Below are 12,627 nucleotides of genomic sequence, written 5' to 3' on the forward strand. Positions count from 1 at the left end.
AAAGAATTTGATTTTTCTCCTAAAGTGACTTTATAATTTTATAAAGTTAAATCTAATTTAAAAGTGACTTTAAGTGATAAAGTTACTAAGTCTAATTTTAAAGTGACTTTTATAAAGTCAATGAAAAATTAGAAAGGAAAAGTGACTTTGGAAATAAATGACTAAGTGGGTCTTTATTAAAGTGGGGTGAATTAAAAAATAAAAAGTGAGATTTAAATGAGCATTTAATCTCAGCCATTGATCTAAATCTATTTCAGCCATTGGATTTAGAGATCACCCAAAAGTCACTTGGGTCACCCAAAAGTCATTTGGAGTTATATTAAGGGAGGAAAAGGAGGAAAAGATCACATTCGATTCAATTCTTTCATGAGCAGATTGGGAGAAGGAGAGCAAGAGAGCAAGAGAGATTTCTGAGCAGGGAGGAGAAGGAGACAGCAGCTTGGCACACATTCCAAGGCAGCAGTTGAGCAGATTTGTATAGCTGATTCAGCACACAGTGAAAGGCAGATTTTGGCACGATTTTCGAGGAGAGGTTTGCACAAAAATCGAGGAGCAGTTTGCTGGTTTTTCTGCACGCAAAACGAGGGCCATACAACAACATTTAATGCTGAAAGTGGGCACGAAAATCGAGGAGACCGTACAACATTTATTGCTGTCCTGTTTGCTGTAATTTCCAGTTTGCTGTGAAGCATGGGAAAAGAGATAAGTTGTAAATTTGCTTGCTGATTTTTTTGCTGAAAATTTCTCACTGTAAAAGGTAATTTTCAGAAATAAAGAAGAGCTCTCAAACTGGTTTTCCCCAAGAGTTGTAGGGGGTTTTTCCAGGGTCACATTGACCAAAAATCTCAGTGTTTAAATGTGTTTTAATGGCTGTTTATTACTGCTGATTTTTATTTCTGCAATTTCCAGCATTCTGTAAAATTTCTAGAATTTGTGTTTTCAGCAAATTTATTTTTTTCAGCTTGTTAAATGTATGGTTATGGGAAAGGGCATTTAACTATATGGGAGAAATAAGGAGAAACTGAAAACCGGGGTGGGAAAACAGAAATTTCTATACTCCTCTTGAACAACCACCTAAATCTGACATGCTAGACACAAGCCTATCCAAAAGACATTGCAAAGCTACAAAATACCACACTTATTGTTGAAGTTTGTAGCTTGGGCAAGGGCTTTTGCACAGTCGTTGTGTCTAGGCATGCAAAATTTGCCCTCATCTCATTAGAACACTTGCTCTAGGTTGAGCAAGTTGCTAATGTTACTTAGCCTAAGTTTAACTTAGGAAAAAACACATATTAATATGTTGGGTTATTGAGCTAATAGAAACTTAGGGAAAATAAAGTAATTTACTTTAGTGAATAAGTTTTAATCTTATCCATTGATCTCAAGTGAGCCAAGATTTAATCTCGGCTGTCAATCACTTTGAGATTAGGGTTAGTGTTAGGGTTTTGACTGAATGTAAAGTTATCAAAGCAAGGCTAGGGAGAGGGAGAAGACATACAACAACAACATAGGATTGAGAGCAATATCTCAGTGAGCTCGTGCTGAGTTCGAGGGAGTGCAAAGAGGCTGGAGATCTAGATTTGCAAGAGAGAGTAGATCAACTGGATCAGATCCGGAATATTGTAATCTATATATTCTTAGTTGGGCCATTATCCCAGGATGGGAGCCCTAGTAAATTTTGAGTTTTATTAATGATGAATTGATTTGTTGGGTAGAAATCTGTTTTGTGATCCGAATTGTTATTTGCTTTTGCCAAATATTTTTGTTAGGAATCTAGCCATGTGTTTATTTAGTAATTTATTGCTTGGAATCAAATAGTGCATGCTGGGTTTCTGTAAAAAATAACATGGTATGATAGCATCAAATTTGAATTGATATTGGAATCACATGTGCTGGGTTCGTACCAGATTACCATAACCAGGTTCAGCGATGATTGTATGAAACAATTTTTTTTTTAAGGGCCAAAGTAAAATTGGCTGAGAGGAAGTTTTTTTCTAGGCTGAATTTTTGGGCGCGATTTTGAAAACAAAAAATAATTAAAAAAGGGACAGTGGGGGTTGTGGTCGACAACCTTGACGACCCACTTAGTTGCTAGAGTAGTTGATAGCCACCAGGACTAGTTGGCCAGCCAAGGTAGTGCAACCACCAATGTGAAAATTTCTGAATCTTTACAAAAATAAATCCTACTGCAGTCACTGGTTTATCATCTCCTACTTGTTATTTCATTCAACAAGTTATTTAATTATAAACAATGATGAAAAACACTACTACAAACTACGTTGACATGCATATCATAAACTGAAACAATATATGAGACAAACACACAAGGGACGCCGTTATTTTTGGACAACACGTCCCTGGAAAATAAACCCAATGCGAGAAAAACCGGTGCAGCATATAGAGGGTTTGTATTATTAAGCAAGTAGAATCTGAGTACAATAGGTTGCCTCTCACACCTACTAACCTTTCAGAGAAATCTCAGGAGCAAGAAATACATACGAGGGTTTACCTCGTTCTCCAAGTCACAACTGATCCACTGAAAACTCTCCAACGCCTCTCTAAGGCACTGCATCAGCCTGAAACCCTCTGCGTCAGCCCTCTGATGCTTGACGCAGGCTCTCTGGCTCTCTGCGTCACTCACGCAGGCCCTGTGGCCCTCTACGTAGTCACTTTGGCCCTTTGTGTAGCTTCTGCTGTCTTTGCATCTGCCTCTCTCCCTCTGCGCTGGTCTTCTGACACTATCTCTGCCTCTCTGCTATGTACTCACTGCCCCTCGCTACAACTTTGATCACTGGTTCGATTTCTCTTAGCAAACCCTGCTCTAAAAAATCGAACTAATTAATCAATCTGGTGTATCTCCAATTGACCATCAAGCCTCCTCTTATACTTTTTTCTGTTGAGTCTTCAACGACCGAGATTACATCTCTAATCAACGACTAAGATTAGATTTGGCTTGATCCATGTCATTTAGAACCTTCTCACCCAGTTTTATATTAATACCCATTAATATTTTAAACTTAGGAACCCATTAAAAATATTAATTATTTTAATATCTCCTTAACTGGGTGGAATTTCCCCAAACTATTTTCGGGTCTTGGAGATCTCATGTGCTTTAGCCTCTCCACCAATTTTCATGCCTAGAGCACATCCGATGCTACCCCAAATCAACAGAGACTGCGTCACCCCTTCTGTTGGATCGATTTGCTGGAGGAAGACTGTTGTTCAGCCCTCTCGGCTCAAAACTTCACTTCTCCGGCAAATTCTCGAACTTTTGACGAATATCCTGCATTGCCACTGTAAGAGACCCTCTTGGCCTGCGTCAACATTGCGTGAGCCCCTTCCTGGGCTGCGTAGGCCTCTGCGCTGCCTCTCTGATGCTACTGTTGCCTCTCTGCCTGGTTCTCTTTGGCTCAGAACTCCTTTCCAATCCCAATCTTTGCTTTTGCCCCTCATTGCAACTCAAATCACCTATTCGATTTTCTCAGCAAACGTCGCCTCAGAAAAATTGAACTGACTGATCACACGGTGTATCTCCAACTGACCCTCAAGCCTCCTCTTATACTTTTCCTGTTGATGAATCAACGACTGATATTAAGTCCCTAATCAACGACTAAGATTAAAATAGACTTGATCCTCGTCTTTTAGAAGCTTCCCACCCATACTTTTATTAATACCTATTAATATTTCTATTTTCCTAAGTTTAGACTTAGGAACCCTATTAAAAATATTAATTATTTTAATAACTCACTATCCGGTTGGAATTTCTCCAAAAGATTTCTGGGTCTTGGAGATCTTATGTATTCTAGCCCCTTCACAAAATTTCGGAGCTAGAGCACATCCGATGCTACCCAAAATCAACACTCCCTCTTAGCGAGGAGTGTGCTCTAGCAATACTTCACAACAGAAGTATCACACTGATCCACGACATCGATCCTTTGTGCTACTGATGCTTGGCCTGCTGCCCTTCATCCACTGCACTGCTGCAACCCATATTGCTTCCCATGACACTGCCACTGTCACTGCTACATCTGTACTGCAGCTCCCTCTCAATATGCTGCATCATGCTGCCCATAACACTGCCACTGCTAATTGCTGCACTGCAACTTAGTTGCTGAGAAGTAAGCAACTGAAAAGCCACCCAAAAGTTGACATACTGGTCAGTTTGGATACCTTGTGACGCTGAAGCTATCTCTGCTGCTAATCTGTGTTGATCCTCTGATGCTACTGCGCTGTTGTTGTATCTGCTCTTTGCCTCCCGCATTGCTGCAACACTCTACTGCGTTGATGTTGTATCTGCTCTTTGCCTCCCGCATTGCTGCAACACTCTACTGCGTTGATGTTGTATCTGCTTTTTGCCTCTTGCACTGCTGCAACACTCTACTGTGTTGCTTCAGACTTTGGCACTCTAGCTCTGCCACTGTCGCTCCATCATCCCTCGCACCAACTGACTCCCGTCATTTTGCTACTGTCATTAAGGGCTCCTGTAGCTGTATGTGATCCAAGAGTTTGGGCACCTTAAGGATCCTGCGCTTTGTGTAGTCCTCTCGACTACAACTCTATGTTGCCCCAACTCTTCTCTAGAGGTGCATGAGCACTCATGGCACAATCCTCGTCATCATCCTCCTTGTTAGCTTTCACTAGAGCAGCCTTCGGGTCAGACTTCTCTTCCTTGCCCTTCTTCCGAGGGCACTGAGTGGCGAAATGTTCGAGTTCCCCACACTTGAAGCATCTGACTTTGGTTATGTCTTTCCTTTTCCTCTTCTGCTGCTTGGCTGTCCCGCTGATGCGAGAGCTGCATCCCCCTTTCCTCCTTCTTGACTTTGACTCCTTTGTTGCTACTTACGGCCTTGGTTAACCCCCTGATCTCTTCTTGTCGAAGAGCTGCCCACATCTCCTCCCAATTGGGGAGAGAAGCCCTGCCCAAGATGCTCTGGACAAAGGTCTTCCAGTCCTTAGTGACTGCATTTAGAGCTGTCCTGACCATGAACTCAAGATCTGGTGTAGAACCCACAGAAGTCAGTTGATCTCGAATCCCTTGTAACCTGAGAAGGAAGGGATCGATTTCTTCTCCCTTCTGCATCTGATACTATGTTAGCTGGTTCTCAAGCAACATCTTCTGTTGGACAGAAGTTTCCTCATACAAGGTGGTCAAGGCCTACAACATTTCCCTTGTTGTTTCCTTTTCAGCAATATGTGGGATCACATAATCCTTGACCCTGTCCAGGATCATGCCCTTCACCTTCGCTTGAGCCTCCTTGTATTTCTTGAGAGGATTAGCATCGACCAGTACAACCACCACTTTCAAGGCATAATCCTTGATGCTATTTTTGTCCAAGAGTGTCAGGATCCTAGCCTTCTAGATGAAAAAGTTGGATGCTCCATCGAATCTGTCCTGATCCCTCAGTCTATTAACTACCATCTCTACTCAAACAAGTGCAGAATAGGTTCTCTTCTCCTTCTCTTACTGCTGCCCCAGCAAGACTCGGATCTGGTTTTCTTTGGCACTAGAAATCCTCTAAAGAACAAGTTCTGTCCAGACTCCCTTTGAGTCCTAACTTCCTTCACGAAAATCCTCCCACCAAATGTCGAACCACTCCTCTCCAATCCTACTTTGCTGCTGCTCAGCATCCCGGATCTAGATTTTTTTGGCAAGAAATCTGCTAAGGTAGTGACTCCCTCTACCTCGGCTTTGTCTCCTCAGACACTGTTTTGCACCAACAGCAACAACGTCGCACAAGCACCACAGATTGAATCTGCATTGCTTCTCCTGCCCCAACAATTGACTGACCTGAGCCTCTCAGGCTCTGCGTTGGCCTAGAGAGTTGACGCAGTCACTGCGTGAGCTTCTCTCGGGTACTGCGTCACTCTCCACTGGCTCAGAATGCTAACACAGACACTGCGTGAGCCTCTGCGTCACTCCTCTGGCTTTGCATCACTCCAACTGCTCCTCCAACTCTGAAACAACGCTGTCACTCGGGACAGATGCTTCTCTGTAGCAGTTTCGCTAGATCTCTCGGCTGATGGCTTCAGTGTCCTATGATTTGCAATGCTCTGATACCATGTGAAAATTTTTGAATCTTTACAAACAGAAATCCTACTGCAGTCACTGGTTTATCATCTCCTACTTGTTATTTCATTCAACAAGTTATTTAATTATAAACAATGATGAAAAACACTACTGCAGACTACACTGACATATAGATCATAAACTGAAACAATATATGAGTCAAACACACGAGGGATACCATTATTTTTGGACAACATGTCCCTGAAAAAAACCCAATGCGGGAAAACCGGTGCAGCATATAGAGGGTTTGTATTATTAAGCAAGCAGAATCTGAGTACAATAGGTTGCCTCTCACATTGGCTAACCTTTCAGAGAAATCTCGGCGAGGGTTTACCTCGTTCTCCAAGTCACAACTGATCCACTGAGTGGCCTGACTTCGGCAAACACTGCGAAATCCTAGTGCAATCACTGTTTGGGCCAGCGTCTTGCCTCTAGGCCACTGCATCACCCCTTCTGCTGGAGGAAGACTGCTGTTTAGCCCTCCCGGCTCATAACCTCGCTTCTCCGACAAAATCTCAAATTTTTGACGAATATCTTGCATTGCCATTGTAAGAGACCCTCTTGGCCTACGTTAGCATTGCGTGAGCCCCTTCCTGGGTTGTGTAGGTCTCTGCGCTGCCTTTCTTATGCTACTGTTGCCTCTCTGCCTGTTACTCTTTGGTTCATAACTCCTTTCCGATCCAAATCTCTCCTTTGCCCCTCTCATTGCAACTTAGATTACCTATTTGATTTTCTTAGCAAACGTCGCCCCAGAAAAATCAAACTGACTGATCACTTGGTGTATCTCCAACTGACCCTCAAGCCTCCTCTTATACTTTTCCTGTTGATGTATCAACGCCTGAGATTAAGTCCCTAATCAACGACTAAGACTAAAACAGACTTGATCCTCGTCTCTTAGAAGCTTCTCACCCATATTTTTATTAATACTCGTTAATATTTATTTTTCCTAAGTTTAAACTTAGGAATCCCATTAAAAATATTAATTATTTGAATAACTCACAATCCGGGTGGAATTTCTCCAAACGATTTCTGGGTCCTGGAGATCTTATGAATTCTAGCCCCTCCACAAAATTTTAGAGATAGAGCACATCCGATGCTACCCAAAATCAAAAACCAAGGTAGCCAATAGGTTATCGACCACTGGAAAGTCGATATCTCCAAAATTGTTGTAGAGGTTGAATGTGCGGATGGGTAGAGGTTCGAAGCTGCCGTGGGTAACAACCACCAATGGAGATTGATGTGGGAGTGACAACCCACAGAGCGAACTACCTTGAGTAACAACTATTTTGTGGTCAATTTGATCAAGGAGGGTTGGCGCAACCACCACTGCGCAAAGCTGCAAGGGCCACCGTGTGGAAGGAATCAGTTACTTTTGAGCAGGGTCAATAGAGCCATCCACAAGAGGTGTTTTTTTTTGCAGCAGATTCGGTCAACCACACTCGAAGGGATCGCAAGAATTTGCAAGTAGGGCGTAGAATCGACAAAAACACAAGGATCAAGTCTAGCAACAATAGGGTGGGATGTCGTTGGTAACAACTGCCATAGTCAACTAGGAGATCATGAAGAAGATAGGGGCGATGAAGAAGCTGTCAACAGTGCTATAGGTCGAGATGAAAGTGGTCGATAGCCTGCAATTGTTAGACCTATTGACAGGTCTTACAGGTTGTCAGGCAAATTGCTTGGAAATGAAAAGCATTGGTGGGGGGGGGGGAGGCGGTTAAGTGTCTCGCAGCAGAAGTGTAGCCTGGTTGGGTGCTAAGTGGATTAGCAAGCCACCCAACAGCTTTTGATGCCGAAGCAATTCGCCCAAAAGGGGTCCGCTGCAGCAGGGTGGTGCAGAAGTGTGGTTACAGGACAAGGTCGTAGGGCATCTGTTGAGGATGGAGTATTGTCGTGAGTAGGGAAATCATGGTGGAGAGCAGCAACAATCGAGTTGGTGCGTGAGGTTGTGGTCAAGTGTAGGAAATAGAAGGGGGATGTCTTCAAATCAAATTCCAAAGTAGGTAATGTTGCACACATTTTGTCAGAGTTCCAAGGAAGCAATTGTACCATATTTTCCAAACAATCAAGATCATCAGGCATCAACATTTTGAGTCATTGTAAACCCATTCTGCAAAATTTCTAATGTAAATGATGCTAGTAGGATTGTGTATGTATGTAACAACTTAAGTAAGCCTATTATTTTGGCGACGAATTTCATCCTAGGAGGTTTTTTGTCTCACTAATTTATCTGTGTTTCTAAACACGGATGATCGATAAAGTTTTTCCCTCCAACCTCACTCCGAATTTATCGTTAAAGTCTTAGGTGAGTCCTAGTGTATTAGTCGAGTCTTCTGTAAAAGTGATTTGGGAATAATTTAAGCTGATTGGCTAAATTATTTTATTACAAGTTACTTGGTCTACTAGATCATATTGTGTCGCAGATTTGGGTGTGTATTTTGAGGGTCTATAGTGAACGGGAATCCCCCCTTTGAGGGTTGAATTTTGTAAAATATTGTGTAAAAAATATTTTTGTGCATGGTCCCTCATACTTAGACACCATGGCTAAAATATTTGATTGTGGAAAAATAATCAATCCTCTAAAGTGTCAATTAATTAATTTTTCTAGAAAAGCTAAAATTAATCCTAAGCCAGAAAATTAATTAATTAGAGTAAAAAAATTAAAATGTTAGAGAAATTAAATTCTCCAAGTGGAAAAATTCGTGGGTCTAAAAGAAATTAATTTTTGGAGGACCCTCACGAAGGGAATATTGGAAATTTCAAGAAAAAATTGGACCCTTGGGCATTGGTGGTCAAGTCAAAGTCAAATTTTTGAGGAGATTAGCTCAAAATAATTATTTTTTAGCTAATAAAAAATGAGTTTAATGAGAAATTCGAAAATTCCTCAAAATTAATTATTTCGACGACAAAGATTAAGGATCATCAAAGATTTATCAACGGTCGAGATTATTTTGACGGGGATCAAACCAACTAGCCGTTATTTTCCACTTGGAGGATTTATCTATAAATTAGAGGTCATTTGTGTCTCAAGCCAACTGATCTTTGGCTAATGTAACTTTGTAAAAATTGATGTAAAGCTACTGTCCTACTGTGAATGTTTTGATAATTATAAGAAAATACTTTGGGTGTAGTTCATCGTGTCTTTGTTCCGCTGATTTGTGGTATGTGCTGGGTACGAGCATTCCTATATTGTGCTTTAAATTTTTATTAAATCGTTATTTCATTGTAGATGATAGGAACATTCTATTGGTAAGTTTTGGGCTTATCTTAGGTGATCTGATTCATTGTTGTTCTAATGGTTTATTCTTGAGAAAATATATAGTATTTGTAGGTTCCCCAACCCTTGGGCTCCAAGTTCACAAACTGTGGGCATATGCTAACTATTTTTGGATCCTGAATATTTTATATGGTTTTCTAACTTCGCTAAAGGTGTGGTTTGGCATTTATCTTTCAAAACACATCTAGCCATTGTCAAAATCTATAAAAATTTTCATTCTCAAAATTCTTCTAAACATTGTACATTTGTATATTTTGTAAATATATTTTTGTATAATAGATTTGTAAATAATTTTATTTTCTAATCCTTGTTTTGCAGTTGGGGTTTTCTGGGGTTTTGAAATTTTGTATATATTGGGGTTTTGGGCTATTGTAAATTTATTGTGTAGGTGAGATCAAAGGAAATTTGCTGGATTAGAGCTAGATCTAGTCCCTTGAGGGTAATATATAGCCTCTAAAAATTTTGCAGGGCAAATCACTGAAGAATTTTGCAGTAAATTGAAGATCTAAGGCGAATTTGATTTTTGGCAGGGGTTTGAGATTTTTTATGGCCTCCAGGCCCAACGTCCTCCTCTAGGCTAACCATCTAGCCTCCTTGGCCCCAATGTCAGCCCTTTCTAGCCCTTAGATGCTAGCCATAGGCCCCTAGAGGCCTCAGCCTCCCCCTTCTCCCTTAGCTGTGGGTGTTTTGAGCCCTTGAAAGGCTGGTTGTAAGCCTTGAGGTTCTCAGTCTCCCCTCTAGGCCTTTATTGTGGTCCTAGAGGGCCTTCCCTTGCTTTCGGCCCTCTTTCTCCTCTCCATCCAGCCCTCCGTTCTCCTTCTTTCCTCTCCGCATCCTCTCCTTTTCCCTCGGTTCCCTCTCCTCCTAAGGCCACAGCCTCTTTTGGCTTGCGACAACCTCTTGGAGGCTCCCTCTAGGGTGCCGCAGGCCTTTAGGGCCTCAAAACCCTAGGCCGCAGCCCCTTTAGGGCCACTCGGCCCCCCTTTAGCCCAACGACAGCCTTCCTAGGCTTGCCGTAAGGCCTTTTGTGGCCTCTTGACCCTAGCCGCAGGCCTATAAGGCCTCTTTCCTTTGCCTCTTGCCTCTTTCTTGCCCTTCTCTTGACCCTCATTTGCCCTCTTTCATCTCTGAAATGGCTATTAAGATTGGTCAATAGGGTTAATTAATCCAATGGTGATAATTATAATGTACATTATTGTATATATCCTAGTATTTTTGAGTAGTAACATAGAGTGACTTATGAGTTAATAAAGAGATTCTAGTCACATGGGTTAGTTTGTCATGTAATGCTGGTTGCCATTGTCGTTCATCTCTCTTACAGGACACAAGTTTTGTATCTCTATTTTGTTATTAAATATAAACAATCAACTCTCTCTCTCTCTGTGCAAGATAGTGTTAGAATGTGTGTGTATAGTAAATGCTAAATGTTCAATAGTGTGTCATCCTGTACATGGTGGGTCTTGTAATACAAGTTTTATAATGATACTTAAAGGTTTGCTGTTTATTTCTTTATGTCAGTTTTCCTTCATATTTTCAATTTTGCACTCTCTGTAGACAAAGGTATATCAGGCAATTTTCTTGAGTCTAAACTTAGATGTATAGCCAAACCAGACAACTATATTCAACTAAAAGTCTTCCATCTATCCTTTTCTTGCTTCTAAATGTTCAATTTTGTTATGAATACATATGTTATCCAGTTTTACATATTTGACATCTCTTTTAGCTTCAGTGCAATGGTCATCCTTCCCGTGCTTGTAATTTATGAGTCTGTTCATAAGAATATTTTGACAAGCCATCTAACTCTTAAAGATGATTTACAACATTTGCTTTTAAGGGTAACTTTGACTTTGCTTTTCGTCCGACTTAAGGTCCTTTAATCATAATAGGAATGCTCTCGGAACATCATTTCATTCTGACTGTTTGTCAATATATTGATACAGCAGTCTAATGGGATGTGGTGCTTTATTGATGAATATGATATGTGATCTACAGCTCCGCCTTGAAGATGCTGTTGAAATTGAGGATTATGAAGAGGCTGCTAGGTTAAAATTGCTCATTTCAGAAAGAATGGCATATGACACTGCTGGTGACTTCATGAATCAGCTAACAGTAAGAGGCTTTAAGAATTTCAGGTTTGAACCTTTTGTTTAAATAACTGAATGCTGATTTGGGCACTTATGGAATAATGTGCACAGAAAGCGATAGAGGAGGAGCGCTATCGAGATGCAGCACATTTCTGCAAAGACACTGGTGCTGGATTGGTAAGCTGTTCTTTTTGTTATTCACTAGTAGAACCTGGATAAGCATGAAAATGCAACAAATGCAGCTTCAACCTCTTCTTGTTTACATTTGGAAAAGTGAAATGGGAATTTCCCAAGATTGCGGCACATACTCGAATGTTTAATTGACATGGGTGATTTACCTAAAACATCTCTCAGATGTGTTCATATTATAGCCATTGTCTTTTCTAACCTGCTTATGAAAGTTGTTTGTCAATTCTTCAATGTCTTCTTATGTTGCATGGTTTGAGTTGCTTCATTAGGTTCCTCAGTTTCTTATATTACAACTACTATTCCATAGTTTATTTGCGTCATTCCCATTATGTTCATTATTTTCTGTTTCTGTGACAGAAGCCTGCAATTTAGTTGAAGGCACAAAGTCACTTCCATAGCGATAATAGGATACAAATATAGTGCAAGGATTTACCTAACATAAGATGGGTATTCTCCAAAGAGAATTTCTAAATTCTAACAGCTTTGCTAGCTGTCACTTGTAGAGCAAGTACACAGCAATGCTCTTTAAACCACAGTATAATAAATGCTATTTATTTTACAAGTACACAAGTTGCCGACTGAGAGATGTGATATAGGGAAGCATCTATGGTTTTCTTTTTGGTAACCAACTGCTAGGCTTCTTATATGCGGTTCACAGCCATGCCTTGAATTGCAAAACAATATAATTGTCAGTGCCTAACAACAATGCAATCCATATTAAAATCTAATATATGCTGTGTTTTAGGTATTTATTAATGTTGAAACCTGAGACAAGATTTGAAAATCAATCAAAGCTATGTTCCAACAAAAGAGAAATAAACAAAACTTTTAAACTTCCATGGTTGTATGTTTTTGATGAAGACCATGACTTATGTCTCTGGTCCCTATCTTGTACTAGGAATTATGATCGAAACATACCATTACTGTTTTGCATAACAAGTAATGGAACCTTTCACAAGATAATTTGATGATTTGATACTTTGACATCAACCAAGACAAAAGCACAGGTT

At 40.6% G+C, this 12,627-nt stretch overlaps 1 protein-coding gene across 1 annotated transcript in view; it reads left to right on the forward strand.

The window, feature by feature from the left end:
• LOC149138875 (protein EXECUTER 2, chloroplastic-like) overlaps positions 1-12,627 on the forward strand; it is a 186,420-nt gene that overhangs the window by 22,518 nt on the left and 151,275 nt on the right. The window contains exons 2-3 of the mRNA XM_089449804.1: positions 11,337-11,453; positions 11,540-11,605. Coding sequence (XP_089305930.1) covers positions 11,337-11,453; positions 11,540-11,605 — 183 coding nt within the window. The remainder of the gene's footprint in view (positions 1-11,336; positions 11,454-11,539; positions 11,606-12,627) is intronic.

The sequence above is a fragment of the Pinus tabuliformis genome, chromosome X (genome assembly GCF_031772625.1).
Source record: "Pinus tabuliformis cultivar Carrire ecotype Pingquan chromosome X, CPIR1, whole genome shotgun sequence".
In the NCBI taxonomy this organism is placed as follows: Eukaryota; Viridiplantae; Streptophyta; class Pinopsida; order Pinales; family Pinaceae; genus Pinus; species Pinus tabuliformis.